Source organism: Trachypithecus francoisi, unplaced genomic scaffold, assembly GCF_009764315.1.
Source record: "Trachypithecus francoisi isolate TF-2019V2 unplaced genomic scaffold, Tfra_2.0 Lachesis_group17, whole genome shotgun sequence".
Classification (NCBI taxonomy): Eukaryota; Metazoa; Chordata; class Mammalia; order Primates; family Cercopithecidae; genus Trachypithecus; species Trachypithecus francoisi.
This window is the reverse complement of record NW_022681462.1, coordinates 74,659,426-74,679,496: the sequence shown is the minus strand read 5'-3', so window position 1 is coordinate 74,679,496 and position 20,071 is coordinate 74,659,426. Positions and strand designations below refer to the sequence as shown.

Sequence of the window (20,071 nt, the reverse complement as noted above, 5' to 3'; positions counted from 1 at the left end):
GTAGCTTGCCTACGGCTAACTGAGTTCTGTTCCTCGTCGGTTCCTCTAGGACCTTGCATGCCAGACTCATGCTGTTTGCACTCTCCTTGATGCTTTGCTATCAAGCAGTCAGATGTCAAATAATCACCATCCTCTTTCACTTCCAGCACAGGATGAGGTGTTTGAGTTCCCTGGAGTCACTGCTAGACACAGGGATTTAGACAGCAGAGCCATCACACTGGTTACAGGCTCTTCTCGCAAGATCTCCGTGAGGCTACAGAGGGCCACCACCAGCCAGGCCACCCAGACTGAACCTGTCTGGTCAGAGGCTGGCTGGGGGGACTCAGGGTCCCACACCTTCCCTAAAATGAAATCCAAGTTCCATGACAAAGCAGCAAAGGACAAAGGCTTTGCCAAATGGGAAAATGAGAAGCCCAGGGTGCATGCTGGTGTGGATGTTGTAGACCGGGGCACGGATTTCGAACCTGACCAGGATGAAGGAGAAGAGACCAGACAGGATGGAGAGGTAAGTGCTAGGTCAACCCACAGAGAAAACCAGAAGAAGGAGGCTGAAAGTGCTGAGATGAGCGTGACAGAGGGTCTGGGGGGCAGCCTGGTAGTTCTGAAAGCAGAATGGTTGGGAATGAAGACATGTTATCACTTTTAGTCTTGCCACTGGCTACCTATGTGGCCCTGGGCATATGTTTCTTCTTTCTGAATCTCAGTTTCATGATGTAAAAAATTGAACCAGATCAAGTTCTGAAACCTAGTGAAGGCTGTCCTGTATGCGTACTGAAATGATGCCCCAGAAGCCCATGACTATATATCCAAGATACCAGTACACAATACAGATCAGCTTGGTTTTCCAAGCTAGAACCAGGGCCAGAGTCAAGAAAGGCAGTGGAAGCAAAAGACTTTTCGATAAAGGAGAATTGGAAACTTTTGACTCTACTCAAAAGAAGCTTTTTTTTTTTTTTTTTTTGTGAGACGGAGTCTTGCTCTGCCGCCCAGGCTGGAGTGCAGTGGCCGGATCTCAGCTCACTGCAAGCTCCGCCTCCCGGGTTTACGCCATTCTCCTGCCTCAGCCTCCCGAGTAGCTGGGACTACAGGTGCCCGCTACCTCACCCGGCTAGTTTTTTGTATTCTTTTTAGTAGAGACGAGGTTTCACCGTGTTAGCCAGGATGGTCTCGATCTCCTGACCTCGTGATCCGCCCGTCTCGGCCTCCCAAAGTGCTGGGATTACAGGCTTGAGCCACCGTGCCCAGCAAAAGAAGCTTTTGACAGCATGATGGAAAAGGGGGTGGTAAGAATCAGAGATACACAGCCCTTGAGGATCTCTAAACCAGGCTCTGCCCCTGCGTGAGCAAAATCATGCAAAGCAAAGTAGGCTGCAGATGGAATTTGTTAGAGTATGCTGACATAGAAATTGATTCAAGATGAAGTTAGATAAATTTATTAGTTAACAGTCTATAGTGTATTAAGAGAAAGGATTTGAGAAAATTGGCATCATATTCCTAACGTTTAAAGCAATGTCATGGAGGACAGCCATTGCCGCCCTGTCAAATCGTTCTCATAAACAGAATATTGGGTTAGGCAGAGATCCTACTGGATCAAGCCAGTGCTCTTTAGTCTTATGGGTGGTCCTCCACATTGCACTCTTCAGGAGACCTAAACACACCTCTCCATACATCTCTCCATGATGAGAAAAACTCCAATGACCTTTAACCAGAAATCCCCCTAGTTCCTTCCTGATTGAAGGCAGTACATAAGGAGGCCACCCATTATCTCTGGTCATACAAGGTTTATTGTAAGTTTCTGCTGAAACACTTTTTTTGTTTCTTATAACATCCACTTTTAAAAACAGCTTTGAGATGTAATTCACATGCCATGAAACTGACCCATTTAAAAGTATACAATTTAGTATACTTTCAGTATGCTTTTAGCATACTCACAAAGTTATGCAACCATCACTACAATCTAATTTTAGAACATTTTCATTATTCCAAAAAGAAATCCTATACCCATGAGTAGTCACTCTCCCCCACCTCACCCCAGCCCTAGGCAGCCAACTAATTTATTTTCTGTCTCTATAGATTTGCAACACCCACTTTATTTTTAACATTTCCCCCACTGATCATCTTGGCAACTGTATCAGTCCTATCCCCCCACTTCTTTTACTGGCCTAGCACAGTTCAAGCTGGGAATATAAACGGGAATAAGAGAAAGATCATGATTTGGTGCCAACAGCTCTTAACCTGACGTCTATTTAATGACTTCAGGGGGTTCATGACAGCACTTTATACTTTATGTGAAATTATACATGAACATATGCTCACTTCTGGGAAGAGGAGTCCATGCATTAAACAGATTCTCATGCGGGTATGTGATCCAAAAAAGCAAAGAATCATCATGCAAGAAGATTTTCTGGATTCCGTCTAGTCACCCCATACACCAACTCAGCCTGCAGAGGCTATTTCCATGGGTGCTGTAGCTGCCCCTGGAATCTCAGAAAAAGAGCTTCTCCAGGTTGATGGCAGGACGCCTACCAGAGTGCTCAGGATGGCACCCACCTCATGGGCATCTTTGAATTCAGAGGAGAACCTGCTTTTGTTAAACAAATAGTGAAATTGGCCGTGAGCTCACTACTATTGGCCTCTAACAGTTCAAGTTACTTAAACTGTGCTTCTGAGTTAGGAGAAGTTCACAGCCTATTGGGTGTAAGACAATCACATAGGTAAGATTTCCTGATCATTAATCTCTATAAGGAAATATAAACAAGTATCTGGGTTTTTAAAAAAATTTAAATTTGTTTTCTGGAAATTGAACTTTTATATTCAAATGCTCTCTTATCCTTTCTGTGTTCTTATCTCTTTTTTTTTTTTTTTTTTTTTGACAGAGTCTCACTCTTTCACCCAGGCTAGAGTACAGTGGCGCACTCTCGCCCCGCTAGTTTTTGTTTTTTCAGTAGAGACAGGGTTTCACCACATTGGCCAGGCTGGTCTCGAACTCCTGACCTCAGGTATTCTACCTGCCTCGTCCTCCCAAAGTGCTGGGATTACAGATGTGAGCCATTGCACCCGGCCATGTTTTTCTCTCTTAAAGCACAGGGATGATTCACTGACCCCAAGTATTTAATTTCATCTGTGCTAATTAATGAAGTATGCTCTTACATGAAATGCATATGTATGGTATATAGTCTCAATCCCATTGAAATCAGTAACAAATGAGATGTTTGCCCTGTTTAGGGAATAAGCAAGAAGGAAAAAAAAAATGACAAAATTATACCCAGGGGTTGAATATGTAGACAAAGGAGTTTTTAAATTTAAGATTTTTTTTTCTGCCAGGCGAGACCAATAAATGGCATTAGGAGCACTGACCTACACATTTATTATTTAGTATCAGATGATGTTTGTGAGTCCTGTAGTTAAAAACTGTAGAACGCAGAAAAGGTACTTGTGTTTGTAATCCGTGTATTTCCTCCAACAGAGTTCCAGGATTTATACTCATTTTAAAATATAAGGGTATGAACATTTTTTGTGGCAGTGTACCTCATCTCACCAATGACCACAGAGCCCCTGCATGTCAGAACAGGTCAAGATTACTCTCTTGGCAGTAAGAATACATGTATTTCCTTTAAACTTCTTTTATATTCCTTTATCTTCTACTAAATTAAATTTAGTCAACAAATATTTATCATAAAAGCGTTGGGAAATGCTGACTAAATAGAATGGAATATGTTTGTGAATATATGTTATATACATATATAGTCATACATATGTACATATACATATGTAGATTGACAGGTTTTCTCAGTGCCCTTATGCACAAATTTACACTGTGGATTTCTAAGAGGGAAACCTTTTAACAAGAATCATTTTGAGGGACTAATGATTTGTGGTATACCCTTAAAGGTCAACATCCTAGTTGGACTCCATATAGGAGTCTTCCAGAGTTCATGTGCTGGGTGAACTACGTGATCGCTCTCTCTTTTTTTTTTTTTTCCTGAGACAAGCTCTCACTGTCCCTTAGGCAGGACTGCAGTGGTGCAGTCATAGCTCACCACAGCCTTGAACTCCTGGGCTCAAAGGATCCTCCCATCTCAGCCTCCTAAGTAGCTGGGCCAGCAGGCATGTGCCCCCACACCCGGCTGGTTTTTATTTATTTTTTGTAGAGATGGGGTCTTGCTATATTTACCAGGCTGGTCTTGAACGCCTGGTCTCAAGTGATCCTCCCACCTTAGCCTCCCAAAGTGCTGGGATTATAGGTGTGAGCCACTGCACCCGGCTACCTATGTGATCTTCTAATTCCCACTAAATCCTGAGACTATGAGGTACTGATCATTTCAGATATTTCCTCAAATTCATCTGAAAAACTGCTTTCTAGGAACATTCTTACTTTGTTACATGAGATCCAGCCATGCAATAGGTTCCAATTTGTGTTTCAGGATGGCTGACTTCAGGCTGCGGAAACTGAAGGCAATAATGTTGGCTTTCGGAAGGGCAAGATGAGAAACTCTGAAGAAAGCTCTGACTCTCAGGAAGTTATCTGGAAAGATACCTGGATGTTTACTGCCTTGGGACACTGTGGGATCTCCATGTTTGGACTATGGGACAGAGAATTGACCCTAACTATGAACTATTTATTTCCTGCTCCCCTAACCCTAGTTAAGTGCCACAAAGACTGTGTTATGTAGTCAGAATTTTTTTCATGTATCTTTCTCTAGAGCCATTTATATACGGGTGAAACGAAAGCTTTTTTGCATGTACTTGATACTCATTCTGTAAACTCAGACTTCGCTTTTTTTGTGAGAATATCCTTTCAATACTTTTGTAAACTTTTGTGTGTGCTGTGGCGGGGAACAGTTAACAAAGGTAACAAGGAGATGATTTAGAGGTTTTTTGTTTGTTTGTTTGTTTTTGGTGTGCCTTTTGGATGGGACCAGGACTTAACATTTTCCTGAGGACAAGGAAGCTCTTCAGACACTGGAATGCAGTGATTCTTCTAATGATGGTCAACTGCAATGAGAAGCTATTTACATTGTTCCTACCATACAGTTGCTATGATATGTAACAAGTCACACATGTATATATCACACAAGTCTTACCAATTCTGCATCACTAGGAAGCTATGGCATGGTCGTGAAAACTCTCCTAATACTTACAATAGCCATGGAAGAAAATCATGCTTGTCCCTTCTGACTGCGTTAAGCCATCTTTCTTAAGATTCCTGAAGTAGAAATAGCAATTAAGAAATAAATTCAAGTTTTGAAGGTTAACATTTAGCAGAAAAACAAACCATTGAATCAGCTACTAGGTGATATGCAAAACAACCATCAATTTTTTAAAACTCAAGAATTTCATGAAAAAACAAAGAAACAAAAAACAAACTTTCGGTTGTAAAAGAGAACCCTTGTTCTCTTCCTAAGAAACGGCCTTCCACAATTAAAGAATATTCATAGAAAGAAAATAATCACAAATCATATTTGATTAACATTTCATTTAAGCTTTTAAAATATCAATCTTTTAAGTAGCTCCCATTTACCCAAAATAACTAGTTATGGTTCTATTTCTTCCATGATTAGAGGAGAGAGAACTTGATTCAAGATACTGAGAAACAGAGATGGGACTGAGGTTGTGAATGACAGGAATGATCTGTTACCAGGTGACTAGTCGGAAACTATGCCACAGAGGTGCACTGGTCTGCATTTGGGGGCTAAAGTGTATATATTCCATTTAAAATAGAATTTGTTTGTTTGTATTTGGGGCAGTCTTCAGTAAAGCCTTTCTCCTTTCTTTTCTCCACTGAGGACAGTTCTGCTCAGCAAAATTGTTGAGTACCTGTTCTGGCCAGGTCCCATGCTATATGCACAAAGTTAAGAAAAACTTGGTCTTGGCCCTTGGGAGCTGACAGCCCATGGGCATTAAGGCAAAGTGGTTCCAGTGATTTAAAATATGGTTCCAAATATGCTAAAACCAACTTGTGCCAACCAGATTTACAGATTGGAAATACTGCAGATGAAGTGATCAGTTGAGGGAGCTGTGATTAAGCTGGATAATAAGAGAACACGCCACCTGTAAGCATTCAGAAGGCAGTCATCCCTAGATGTTGGTTTCATGTATATTACACTATCTGCTACTACCCATAAATGCAATGATATGCATGTTAACAACATTAAAAACAGAAAACAGCAATCTAAGTACAGGAAAGCTTTTTTGTGTGTTTAAAAAAATGGAAGAAAATTCAGGAAGAAACGTGTTAATAAACATTGTACTGTTCTTTTGCTTCTCAAAGGAATTATTCACTTGCCACTTTGGTTATTTTTGAGTTTTCATACATAGGAAGTTTTATATTGTCAGCCTTCCTATGATAAAGATATTAAATGTAACTTGAGTAAAAAATAAGAACAAATAACTGTGTATATACATATATAAATTACATATGTGCCTATATATTGTGTGTGTATATACACAGTAAGTCCTCATTTGTCCATAGATTCTTGGAAACTGCTACTTTAACAACTTGAAGTTGGTCTTGAAACAACTATAACAAGACCAACTTTTTTCCTCATCAACGTTGTAATGAAAGGAAATTGAATGAAATCACCTTGTGGAGGACCAGTTTGAACACTTCATTTGACTTAAAGTTGCTGTTCCTGGCCGGGCGCGGTGGCTCAAGCCTGTAATCCCAGCACTTTGGGAGGCCGAGACGGGCGGATCACGAGGTCAGGAGATCGAGACCATCCTGGCTAACATGATGAAACCCGTCTCTACTAAAAAATACAAAAAACTAGCCGGGCGACGTGGCGGGCGCCTGTAGTCCCAGCTGCTTGGGAGGCTGAGGCAGGAGAATGGCATAAACCCAGGAGGCGGAGCTTGCAGTGAGCTGAGATCCAGCCACTGCACTCCAGCCTGGGTGGCAGAGCGAAACTCCGTCTCAAAAAAAAAAAAAAAAAAAAAAAGTTGCTGTTCCCAAGAACCTACAGACCATGTTAAGTGAGGACTTACTGTATACACGCATGCGTGCACACACACACACACACACACCCCTACCTATTATTACTTTGCTGAAGAATAATTTAAGTCTATGACAAAACTGCCTTATAATTTTGATTATATCATTTACTGACAACCAATGACTCTGATGTTTTCAATCTATCAATTTCCCATAATCAGTAAAATAAACAAAATAGGCAAATCCATGATGGGGCAAAAAGAACAATCACAATTGACTCCTCCAGACCTTAATTTTGTACGTTTGATGATCACTGTCACCCAGAAAATTGAAAGAAAAAACAAAAGCAAACTCTTAACAATGAAAATGAGGTATGAGGGCAGGATTTATTAAATGTTTTAATTGCATCTTCATTGGAGCATCTACGAATTGACGGATGCTTTCTCAGATCTGCCTAAACCAGAGAAGCCATGATTGGTTATTTGAACCCTTATGTTGAGTGGATATCCTCTGAAGCAATAATGTTCCCAGATTTTCATGGTAAGTCTGTACAATGGACAGAGGAGTTTGCAATTTAAAAATGAAGGCAGGACTTCTACAGAAGAGAATGTCAAACTGTTATTGATGGTAGGAAGCTTAATTATTCCTAAGATAAATATCTTAATTTTGCCAAAATATATAAAGCTCTAGAATGACTGAGGAAATCAATTCAGTGAAACCGCACCACAAAAGTGTACCTTTAGCACGCATTTCCCAACCAGATTGAAATCTCATCTTGGCTGCTTATAGTCATGGAATCCTGGGCAAGTCAGGTACATCTATTTGAGCCTCAATTTCTTCATTTGAAAAAGAGAGATTTCACCACCCTCTTCAACTACCTCATAGAGTTTTGGTAAAGATCAGGTCAGATAATATATGTAAAAGTATTTGTAAAGACCTTATGTTGTTATTATTTTGCAATTAAGCAGGATTCTTCTCTAAAATTGTTTTTAGAGCCCAGAGCCCAGATTTTCTGTATATTATATGGCTGTGTATTTGGAGGCTCTAAACCCAATATTTAACTAAATTTTCTGTTAAAAAAAAGATTTATGGTGGCTCACGCCTATAATCTCAGAACTTTAGGTGGCTGAGGTGAGTGGATCATAAGGTCAGGAGATCAAAACCATCCTGGTTAACATGGTGAAACCCCGTCTCTACTAAAAATACTAAAAAAAAAAAAAAAAAAATTAGCCAAATGTGGTGGTACACACCTGTAGTCCCAGCTATTTGAGAGGCTGAGGCAGGAGAATGGCATGAACCTGGGAGGCAGGACTTGCCGTGAGCTGAGCAGAGATGGTGCCACTGCACTCCAGTCTGGGCGAAAGAGCAAGACTCTGTCTTAAAAAAAAGATTTAAACAGAAGTATTAATGAAAATAGTCAAAAGAGATTTTCTTATTTCTGGCACTATGTGTGTGTAGGATTAGTTCTGGTTTGATTGTAATACTGACTAGTCTTGTCCTGTTTGAAAATAGACCAGCAAGATTAAGAAACCAAATGGGTAAAATATCAATGAAGTTAGAGAAAAATCCATATACTGGGTATATGTAAATGGGATAAAACACAAATATATTTAAAAGGCTGGCTCTTAAAAGAATTTATTAGTTTACTACAGGGAGACAGGAGGAAAACAAATGCTACTTTTTAAAATAAAAAGCATCTACTTGATAACTGGAATGTATTTTACAACTATTGAAGCTGGGTAAGTATAGGAAACTACTGGGCATTTTAAGCCTTCATCAGGAAATGGCTTCCTCCTGGCTGCATCCAAAACGTGCTGGCCTAAGTCCAGAGAGCACTCAGACCTCAAACAAAAATGATTATCTTGTGTCTTAAAAATGTTACGAGCATATCATGTTGGAATTCATGCCCATTCAGAATCTAAGTGACATGCAGTTTATCTACAGGAGCATAAAGGAAGAATTACTTGGAGCATTCTACAAGGCAACTGGCCTGAACACCTCAAAAACAAAATATCATGAACAGATAAAGGAGGGAAAGGGCAATTTTGAATCAAAAAAGATTGAATGAAACACAATAGTGAAATGCGATGTTACAAACCTTGATTGGATTCTGGGTCAAATATTGAAGAAAGCAGTGGCTCATGCCTATAGTCCCAGTGCTTTGGAAGGCTGAGGCAGGAAGACTGCTTAAACACAGGAGTTCGAGGCTGCAACGAGCTATGACTGTGCCACTGCAATCCAGCCTGGGCAACAGAGCGAGACACTGTCTGGATTAAAAATAATAATAAAAGAAAAAAGTAAAGCAGACATTTGTGGGGGCAACTGGAAAGATTTAAATATGGAGTATAGGCCAAGTGCAGTGCCTCATGCCTGTAATCCCAGCACTTTGGGAGGCTGAGGTAGGATCACTTGAGGTCAGGAGTTCGAGACCAGCCTGGTCAACATGATGAAACCCCTGAAAAAACCGCAAAAAATACAAAAATTAGCCAGGCGTGGTGGCACACGACTGTAATCCCAACTACTTGGGAGGCTGAGGCAGGAGAATAGCTTGAACCAGGGAGGTGCAGGCTGCAATGAGCCAAGATCATGTCACTGCACTCCAGCCTGGGTGACAGAGTGAGACTCTGTCTTAAAATAAACAAACAAACAAACAAATAAGGAGTATATATTAATTGAACTATTGTATGAATGTTAACTCACTTCAGTGTGGTAACAATTTTATGGTTATGTAGGAGAATCTCTCTTTTTAGGAGAAGTAGTTAGGGATAGAGTATCAATATTTGCAACTTTCAAAGGGTCAAAATTTTTTAAAAGTTTCTATTTGTGCAGAAAGATAAAAAGAAATGTGGGAAAATACCAAAATGTTGACTCTAGGTAAAGGGTACATAGATGTTCATTGTACTATTTTTTAAACTTTTATAAAGGTTTGTGATTTTTTAAAAAGTTGGGGGAAAATAAATCATTATTCCTTTTCTTACTGGAAATCATTTAAAAAAGCATCAATGAGAATAAAAACAAAAAACAATTTCAATTTTCAGAAAAAGCTGGTGAGAACTAAAATCCTGGCCTAACAAAGGAAAGATGGTCAAGAGCATCAGGGACTTGCAGGAAGGAGGACAAGGACTGACATCGCTCTGGGAGAGAAGGATTCAGAAGTATTTAAAACACACACACAAGGCCGGGTGTGGTGGCTCACCTATGTAATTGCAGCACTTTGGGAGGCCGAGGTGGATCACTTGAGGCCAGGAGTTCAAGACCAGCCTGGTTAACATGGTGAAACTCCATCTCTACTAAAAATACAAAAATTAGCTAGGCATGGCAGTGCGCACCTGAAATCCCAGCTACTCAGGAGGCTGAGGCAGGAGAATCGCTTGAACCCAGGAGACGGAGGTTGCAAGTAAGCAAAGATCATGCCACTGTACTCCAGCCTGGAGTGAGATTCCTCCTCGACACACACACACACACACACACACACAACCAGGCTGCAGCAAATATCCCGCTCAGAGAGAAGGAGCACACTCTGAAGTGCAAATCCTCAATCCTTGTTTACAACAGAAGAATCAAGGACATGTTCGCCGGTGGCAGGAGCTTCCGGGCCTGTTTGGTTCTGAGAAGCAGGCGAGCCAGGGCACACTGACAAGCAATATTTGCTAGAAGCAATCTGCCTCTGTGACAGCAGAATGCCAGAGGGTCTTTATGATGAAAAAAACAAAAAATCCCATAGTTGCCAGTGCCCAGCAAGATGTTAAGACTAACTGAACTCACACTCAAAACCTAGGATCGTAAGAGAAATTTGACCGGGCCTGAACACTACCCTGGTTCCTTCCCTAGAGGAACTTCCCACAGATTTTGAATAAAAGCTCAAAATTAAAACAGAGGTAAAACCAAAACCAAGGGAATATGAGAAGATAAAAAGAGGACAGTTAGATGTCAGAAAACTCACCAGAGAACAAAATTGCTACAGAGCATATGAAAACTGTTTCTCCAAGGATTAAAGCTACTTAATGAATTCCTGCTTCACAGTAATCATGGTAATAATAAATGCTTATTGTTTTATGTTACTAGGTATTAGGGTATTTTGCTACACAGTACACATGAATATAATATCCTACAAGGCAATTAAACCATAATCTTTGAGGTTATCTTCTCTACTAGACAGAAATAATTTACACCTCTACCTGATAAAAATCTGTTGCATCTTAACGATTTTCTGGAAGTTAGAAACTGAGACCTAATCCTCAGTAAACAGTAAATGAAACAAAATTACATTCCCCTAAAGAAGGTTCCTATATCTCTGTACTATTGACATTTGGGGACAGAGAATTCTTTTTTGGGAAGTGGGAAGGGGGCTGTCCCTTGCACTGTAGAGTATTTAACAGCATCCCTGGCCTCTGCCTTCTGGATACCATTAGCACTTCCTGTATAACTAAAAATGTCTTCAGACATTTCCAAATGTCCCCTAGGTGACAAAATTGCTCCTGGCTGAGAACCACTGTCCCTGCATCAGAGTCACCTGAAGGTTTGTTAAAGCACAGATTGCTGGGCCTCATTCACAGTTTCTAATTCTGTTGGTCTAGGGCAGGGACTGAGAACTTGCATTTCTAAGTTCCCAGGTGATGCTGGCGTGGCTAATGCTAGTTGGGTACTGAACTTGAGAACTGCTTCTAGAAAGTCAGATGGCTCTCAGGCAGGTTTGTTAGACACTGCTGCAGAATGACACCCAAAGGACATACAGCCATCTTCTGCCTCATTTCCAGGTTTTAGATCACTTTTTTCTTTTCTGCAATCCTTTCTAAAGAGGAGTGTAAGGTGAAGGCAATTCTACATAAACGTCCACATTACAGCAAAATTTTAAGTCTTTCTAAATATTAGCGTAAATGCAAAAACCAAAGCAAAGAGACCCTATATGAAAGATGTTTAAAAGTTATAAAAATAGAAAACAGAACTTAATATAACAGAACTAAGTTCAAACATCTGTTACATAAATATAAATGGGCTAATCTCATTTTTTTTAAAGGGTACTCAAACTGATAACATCACCACCAAAAAACCCCAATTCTATGTTGTGCACAAGAGACCTGCCATAAAGTGATGCAGATGGTTGAAAACTTTTTTATTTTTTTTATTTTTTTATTATTATTAATTTTTTGAGACGGAGTCTCGCTCTGTCGCCCAGGCTGGAGTGCAGTGGCCGGATCTCGGCTCACTGCAAGCTCCGTCTCCCGGGTTTACGCCATTCTCCTGCCTCAGCCTCCCGAGTAGCTGGGACTACAGGCGCCCGCCACCTCGCCCGGCTAGTTTTTTGTATTTTTTAGTAGAGACGGGGTTTCACCGTGTTCGCCAGGATGTTCTCAATCTCCTGACTTCGTGATCCGCCCATCTTGGCCTCCCAAAGTGCTGGGATTACAGGCTTGAGCCACCGCGCCCGGCCAGAAAACTTTTTTAAATGGGCAAATATACACCAAACAAATACAAGCAGAAAGAAAACATTGATCATAAATATAGTATCACACAAAATTAAGGCAAAAGGCACAAAAAAAGGCCGGTGCGGTGGCTCACGCCTGTAATCCCAGCACTTTGGGAGGCCAAGGCAGGTGGATCACCTGAGGTCGGGAGTTTGAGACCAGCCTGACCAACATGGAGAAACCCTGTCTCTACTAAAAATACAAAATTAGCCAGGCGAGGTGGTGCATGCCTGTAATCCCAGATACTCGGGAGGCTGAGGCAGGAGAATCGCTTGAACCCGGGAGGTGGAGGTTGCGGTGAGCCGAGATTGCGCCATTGCACTCCAGCCTGAGCAACAAGAGCGAAACTCTGTCTCAAAAAAGAAAAAAAAAGGCACAGAAAGACAGAAAGAGACAAAAGTAGGCCCATTTTAATGTTAAAGGCTACAGATCACAATCAAAATATAATTATGAATATTTTTGTACCAAATTAATAGAGCATCATCATTTATAGAACAAAAAGAATAGATTCAAAGATACACAGAAATGTATTAGTGGTATAGAATATTTATTATCATCTAACTCAGCTCATGATATAACCAAGTACCAAGTACACAAAAAATACAGGCTTAGACCTGTGCCATTTTTGTAAATTATATTTTTATAATTTACAAAATTATAAAATTTTGTAATTTACAAAATTTTAATAAGCCTGAAGTACACAGGCTTAGACCTGTGCCATTCAACACGGTAGCCGCTGGCTACATGTGGCTAATGAGCAGTTGAAATGTGGCTAGTCCAAATTGACAGGTGCTGTAAGTACAAAACATGCCAGATAGCAAATACTTAGTACAAAACAAAGAAGGTAAATATGTTGTTAATAATTTTTTCTATTGATACAGGTAATAATAATGGTTTTGATATAATGGGTTAAATAAAATTTCACTTTTAAAAAACTTCCTTAACATGGCTACTTTAAACTTGAAATTGAATGTGTGGCCTGTATTACATTTCAGTTGGACAGTGCTCCTGCTCTAGAACTAATTAAAAAGGTAGATCTAAATACTTATAATAGATCTAAATACTTATAACAACGAGCACACATATAGTATTTATTTCATTCCAGACACTGTTCAAAATATTTTGCACATATTAATGCATTGAGTCCTCTCAGCACCCTAAGAGGTAGATGCTATTATTATAGCTATTAGCCATTTTATGGATGAAGAAACTGAGGCACAGAGAAATGAAGTAATTTGCATAAGATCACAATAGTGAATCTGACATTTGGTTCTCATCAATCTGGCTCCAGAGTCTGTACTCTAAACCATGATGCTATAATTGATAAATGTACATATTGAACTCTGTCCTTTGAAAACAGAGATACATCTCCTGTTCCATCTTCTCCAATGAGACAGCCACAAAAATTGACCACAGATTAGGCTACAAGATAAATATCAACTTTCAATACTGGGAAATAATACAGAGGAAATTATGCTATAATGCTACAAAATTAGAACTTGATAGCAAAACCAGAAAAATGAAGTAGCTAAAGTTCAGAAATGAAAACAAAACAACATAAAACCCACCTCTTCCAAAGAGCTCTTGAATAAGAGAGGAAATCAAAGACTAGCAAATGATCATGAAAATACGGATCAGAATAACTACAAGATTCAGCCTCAGCACTACTCAGAGAAAAAGTTTCAGTCTTAAATACGTTCATAGACAAGAAAGAGTACAAATAAATGGCTAACCTTCTCAAATCCAAGGCAAAAAATAAATAAAAACCAAAAATGAATAATATTATAGGAAAATATAATTTACAAAAACTGATCTAAGAATTAAAAAAAAAAAGTAAAGTTGTTGAAGAGCTACTGTCCAAAATTATCATCGGGCTCAGAAAATTTTTATCAAACTTTTAAAGTATAGATAATTTCAGTGTAACTTACATTATTTTAAAACACAAACAAAAAACTTCTAGAAGCTTTTAAATGAAGGGAATATAATATTCTGCAATAGGACTGTTTGTGAAAAAACAAATAAAAAATAAAACAACAATAACAACAACAAAAAGAAAATATAACATTGATACCAAAACCCAGTAAGAGTTGTCCAAATTAAGAGAACTGGAATAATCACATTTCTGAATATCAAGGCAAACCAGAATGCTGTAAATACAGTAAAAATATGAAAATTATTAGTAGAAATTCAAGAATGGCTCAATATTCATATATTTATTAATATAAGTATGCCAATAATATATAAAGAATAAAACTATATGATCATAATGCTAAATGTTTGACAGAATACAACATATATTTTGATTTAAAATTTCTTAACAGTCAAAATAAAAATTTCTAAATATGATTAAAATATATCTATTTAAATCCCCAAATCATCATGATCCATTACATATTTTTTTCTCCTTTTTCAGACAAGGTGTCGTTTTGTTGCCCAGGCTGGAGTGCAGTGGCATGATCTCGGCTGACTACAACCTCTGTCTCCTGGGCTCAAGCGATCCTTCCACCTCAGTTTCCTGAGTAACTGAGACTACAGGTGCCCGCTACCATGCCCCAGCTAATTTTTGTATCTTTTTTGGTAGAGACAAGGTTTTGCCATGTTGCCCAGGCTGGTCTCTTAACTTCTGGGCTCCGCCTGCCTTGGCCTCCCAAAGTGCTGGCATTACAGGTGTGAGCCACCATGCCCCACCCCAGATTCTTAATGAAGGAATAATGCATGCATTTATAGTAAGAACTTGTCTAAGATAACAATGCTTGTCATCACAATTATCTAACATTGCTTTTGAGGTACTAGATACTACAAATAAATAAACAAGAAAATAGATGTATATTTAAAAGTAAGCAAAATTGTTACTGTAATATAATCCTATACCTAGAAACCCAAGAAAATCAACTGAAAACTTACTACAAACAGTAAGAAAGATCAACAGGGTAGCTGTGCATTAAATTAATAGACAAACAGTTTTCATAATGTAGACAGCAATCAGTTAGAAAACATAAATAAAAGACCAGTGACAAAAATAGATAAAATATCAAGGAATAAACTGAAGAAACAAGCAAGCCATATGAAGAAAATTTTAAAATGTTCATGAGAGACACAAAAGAAGACTGAAAGGAAAGGAAAGGTATCAAGTTCTTACGAAGAAATCATCATGAAGATTTCAGTTCTCTTCAAGTTAACCTTTGAATTTAATACTGTGATTCTCCAAAAACACTAAGAAGATTTTGTTTTTGGAATTACCAAATTGATTTTAAAATGCATGGAGAAAAACCAAACACAAATAGCTAGGAAATATCTGAACAAGAGTAATGAATATTAATTAGCTCTGCCAGATATTAAAACATAAAGTCTCAACCAGTAAAATAATGTATTACAGATGCCTGCATAGAGAGAATAGCAAGTCCAGAAACAGAAGCAGCAATATAGTAATTAAACATATAGGCTAAAGTGGGCATCTCATAACATTTCAAAAGACATTATTACTCAATGAATGATTTGAGACAACTGGGTAGCAATCTTAAAATAAATTTGAATTTGTACCTCAAAACGTACACCATGATAATTCCAAATGAATGGGTGATTTAAATGGAAATGAACAGAACCACAGAAATGAACAGTATGAAAATTATTTTTAATTACTATCTTGGACAGGGGAAGCCTTTCTAAGTGTGACACAGTTCCCAGAAGCCATAGGAAAGAAGATTGACAAAAATTTGCACCATAAAAAGTCTGATTGGCTTATTATACCAAAAGTTAAGGGAAAAGTAGACAAAAAATACTTTAAAACCTTTTCAAATCCTATCACTAACACAGAGCTAACTTATCTAATATATAAAGAGCTACAAATTCATAAGAAATCTAATGTCCTGGTTTCAAATAAAATAAGCAAAAGAATTAAATGGACAATCCACATCAAAAGAAATCCAAGGGATTCATAAAACCACATCACATCCCTCACAAAGAAGAAATGCAACTTAAAACTACATTGTGGGCTGGTAGCAGTGGCTCACGCCTATAATCCTAACACTTTGGGAGGCCGAGGTGGGCAGATGGCTTGAGTCCAGGAGTTCAAGACCAGGCTGAGCAGCAGGCTGATGGCAAAACTCCATCTCTACCAAAAATACAAAATTAGCCGAGCGTGGTGGCTCACAGCTACTTGGGAAGCTGAGGCAGCAGGATCACCTGAACCTGGGGAAGTCGAGGCTGCAGTGAGCCCTGATCACGCCACTGCACTCCAGCCTGGTGACAGAGTGAGACTGTTTCAAAACAAACAAAACAACAAAACTACACTGTGATAACAGTTTCAGTCATCAAACTAAAAAAATGTGAATACTTTCTTGGCACAAGTGCGAGAGACATTCTATTCATACATCACCACTGGGAATACAAATTTGTATATCCTTAATGGAGACCATTTTGGCCATCCATAAAGATTAGAAACGTTCTTTCTTTTTGACTTAGTCCATATACGGGAATTTATCCTAAAGAAAATGAGAATGACAATAACAATGGTAGTAATAGCAGTAACTAACAGCAGTAACTAATACAGCATATGTCAGCCACTGTTCTAAGCAGTTTACACAGGCCGTGTCACCAAGTCTCTGCACTAATCTTAAAGTTCTTACTGATGAGGAAACTGAAGCAGAGAAGTTAAGTAGCAGGCCCAGAGACACACACCTCATAAGTAGAGCCAGGGTTCAAACCCCAGCACTCTGTGTCCAGAATCCATGCTTTTATTTGTGATCTCTCAAGCTATACTTGGACATAACAGAAATTAAAAGTAAACAAGGGTTTTCACAAGGGTATTGTTCAGGATTAGAAATAACTGGAAATAATCAAAAATCTACCAATAAAGACCTAGTTAAATAGTTATATCCATACAATGTAATACCATTCAGATGTTTTAAACAAAGAAGAAACTCTATATAAATTGATACGAAGTCTCCAAGATAAATTTTTTAAAAACAACCAAGTTTCAAAACATTATGTATTATATGTCATCATCAGTACACAAATGAGGGAAATAATGAATATATCTATTCCCTTTATATGTTTAAAACATCTCTGAGAGAGGACAATACCGCATACCTAATAAACTATTGTGTTTGGGAGGCGAACTGTGTGGCTGAGGGGCAAAAGTGAGAAGAGGAGCTCATTGAATAACTTTTTTTTTCTCATTTTGAATTCTGAACTATGAATAACCTATTTAAAAATTAAATAATAATATGGCTGGGTCTGGTGGCTCACCCCTGTAATCCCAGCACTGTAATCCCAGCTACGCGGGAGACTGAGGCACAAGAATCACTTGAACCTGAGAGGCGGAGGCTGCAGTGAGCCGGAGTCACACCAGTGCACTCCAGCCTGGGCAACAAGAATGAAATTCCATCTCAAAAAAAATTAAAGAATAATATTAATAATAATAGTAACAGAATGATATGGATCCTCCTTAGGGTCTATGTCACAGAGGAACAAAGGGTTGCAGGCAAGGTAACAACGACAAATGTGAGGACCGACTGCAGCAGAATGTGCACCTATCCTTTTGATAATCACTTAATGAAACAGAAAAACTCAGAACTAGTTATTAGCAGAACTGAGACAAGAATATTTTAAAAACTCCTAACACAATCCTCTTTCCATCACTCTTATTTTTCCTGTAGCTAAAATGACTTCGAAGGTGGTGTTCTATCACAGAAAATGGTAGAGGTTATCGTCTGAAAAAGAAGGTTGATCTGGTATACCATATTCAGAGAAACCCGTCTCTGGTCTGGGAGAGTGCATTATGATGAAGTATCCCTCAGACACACATAAAGGCATTTACCAAATTAGTGGTCTTTAAGCCCTTGTGTTTACCTGATCGTTTTAAAGTTTATATACAAGGCTGGGCGCGGTGGCTCAAGCTTGTAATCCCAGCACTTTGGGAGGCTGAGGCGGGTGGATCACGAGGTCAGGAGATCAAGACCATGGTGAAACCCCGTCTCGACTAAAAATACAAACAGTTACCCGGCGTGGTGGCGGGCACCTGTAGTCCCAGCTACTCGGGAGGCTGAGGCAGGAGAATGGCATGAACCCGGGAGGCGGAGCTTGCAGTGAGCCGAGATGGCGCCACTGCACTCCAGCCTGGGTGACAAAGCGAGACTCTGTCTCAAAAAAAAAATTTTATATACAAAATGTTTCATCATAAATTTAAATAAGTTTATTGTTTGCTATAAGATGAAATGAGCATTGACGGTGATTGGAATAAATATTGCATGACATGATTTGATAGCATAGGTTTTAAGTAGGTTATTGCATAGAGATCTCTAAATGTGAAAGAAGTCATGTATCAGTTTATTTTATCTAGTGTATCTTAATAGATTTTGTTTTCATAAAACATTCTACTTATATTGAAAACAACCCACATAACTAACCTATATTGTTTTAGTTAGTCTGAATTCAGAATATCCCCAGACAGGTCAATTTGATCCTTAAGGGAAATACAGTACAAAAGTATTTAAAGGGTTAGAATGCCTTTAAATATGTAACAGTTTACATTAAAAATGTAAACTGGGAAGTTGTTTTCTCAGCTAGTTTTGGGCAAAAGTAACCGTGAAAGATGATCTAGAAACCGAGTCCCTTGCTTACATTTACTTGACTTAGCAGCGTATCTCTTGCAGTGACTTCATGCACTATTCCTTATTCCATTTTGGAAAACACTATGCTAAATCATAGGCATCATTCTACCTTCTTATTGTGTTTTTATTTTTTATTTTTATTTTTCTGAGACGGAGTCTCGCTGTTACCCAGGCTGGAGTGCAGTGGACTAATCTTGGCTCACTGCAACCTCCCCCTCCTGGGTTCAAGCGATTCTCCTGCCTCGGCCTCCCAAAGAGCTGTGATTACAGATGTGCATCAACACACCTGGCTAATTTTTGTATTTCTAGTAGAGATGGGGTTTCGCCATGTTGCCCAGGCTGGTCTCTTGGACCTGCTGTTCAGGGTCAACTATAATCTAAACTTATGGTTTCTTTTCTCATTCTTTCCTTAAACTCCAGAAAACTGATCTCAATTTTTATTCTGAAACTGCTCTTGAAAATGCCACCAGAAAAAAACAATAACACAGAAACGCCGCAAGACATAATGGCTATTTTTCAACTCTAGTTTGTTGAATTTCTCTGTAGCATCTGGAATTGTGCATTACTGAGCTCTGGAGCCAGATGGCCCGAGGTTTATTCCAGCTCCCCTGCTTACTAACTATATGGATATGGGCAAGTCTTCTCAACTATCCTGGCTTCATACTCTTTACATGTGAAAAGAGCGGTAATAGTAGTACTCATGTTGCTCTCAATAAACAGTAATAAAATAAATTAGCATTCTTAGTACCAACCCTAAGCTTGCACGCCACTGTTCTCTAGGTGTCCCTCTTACTCTGTGACCCTGCCCCATCTATCCCTTAACTGATTAATCCTTAAGATTTCATCTTTGGTCCACTGCCCCTTTCCTCCCTTTTTGGATGGTTTAATTCGGAATCATTTTTCTGATGAAATGTTTCAATGCAAAAATCAGTGGATGTTGATCATTCCCAAACTTCTATCTCCAAGCATTTTCTGGAGTTTCAGACTGAAATCATTTCCCCCAGCACACCTTTCCCCCTTCTTGCAATTTCGATTTCAATTGGTAGCTCATCATCCACTGAATC

At 39.0% G+C, this 20,071-nt stretch overlaps 1 protein-coding gene across 3 annotated transcripts in view; it reads left to right on the top strand.

Annotated features, from left to right (window-relative positions):
* The window catches only part of RASGRP3 (RAS guanyl releasing protein 3), a 112,539-nt gene that overhangs the window by 82,460 nt on the left and 10,008 nt on the right, over positions 1 to 20,071 (top strand). For 2 of the 3 annotated variants that reach the window (XM_033176064.1, XM_033176065.1), the window contains exons 17-18: positions 147 to 505; positions 4,425 to 6,365. In XM_033176064.1, coding sequence (XP_033031955.1) covers positions 147 to 505; positions 4,425 to 4,433 — 368 coding nt within the window. In that variant the 3' untranslated portion in view covers positions 4,434 to 6,365. Of the gene's footprint in view, positions 1 to 146; positions 506 to 4,424; positions 6,366 to 20,071 lie in introns of those variants that run through there. The other variant, XM_033176063.1, reaches the window with a different exon arrangement.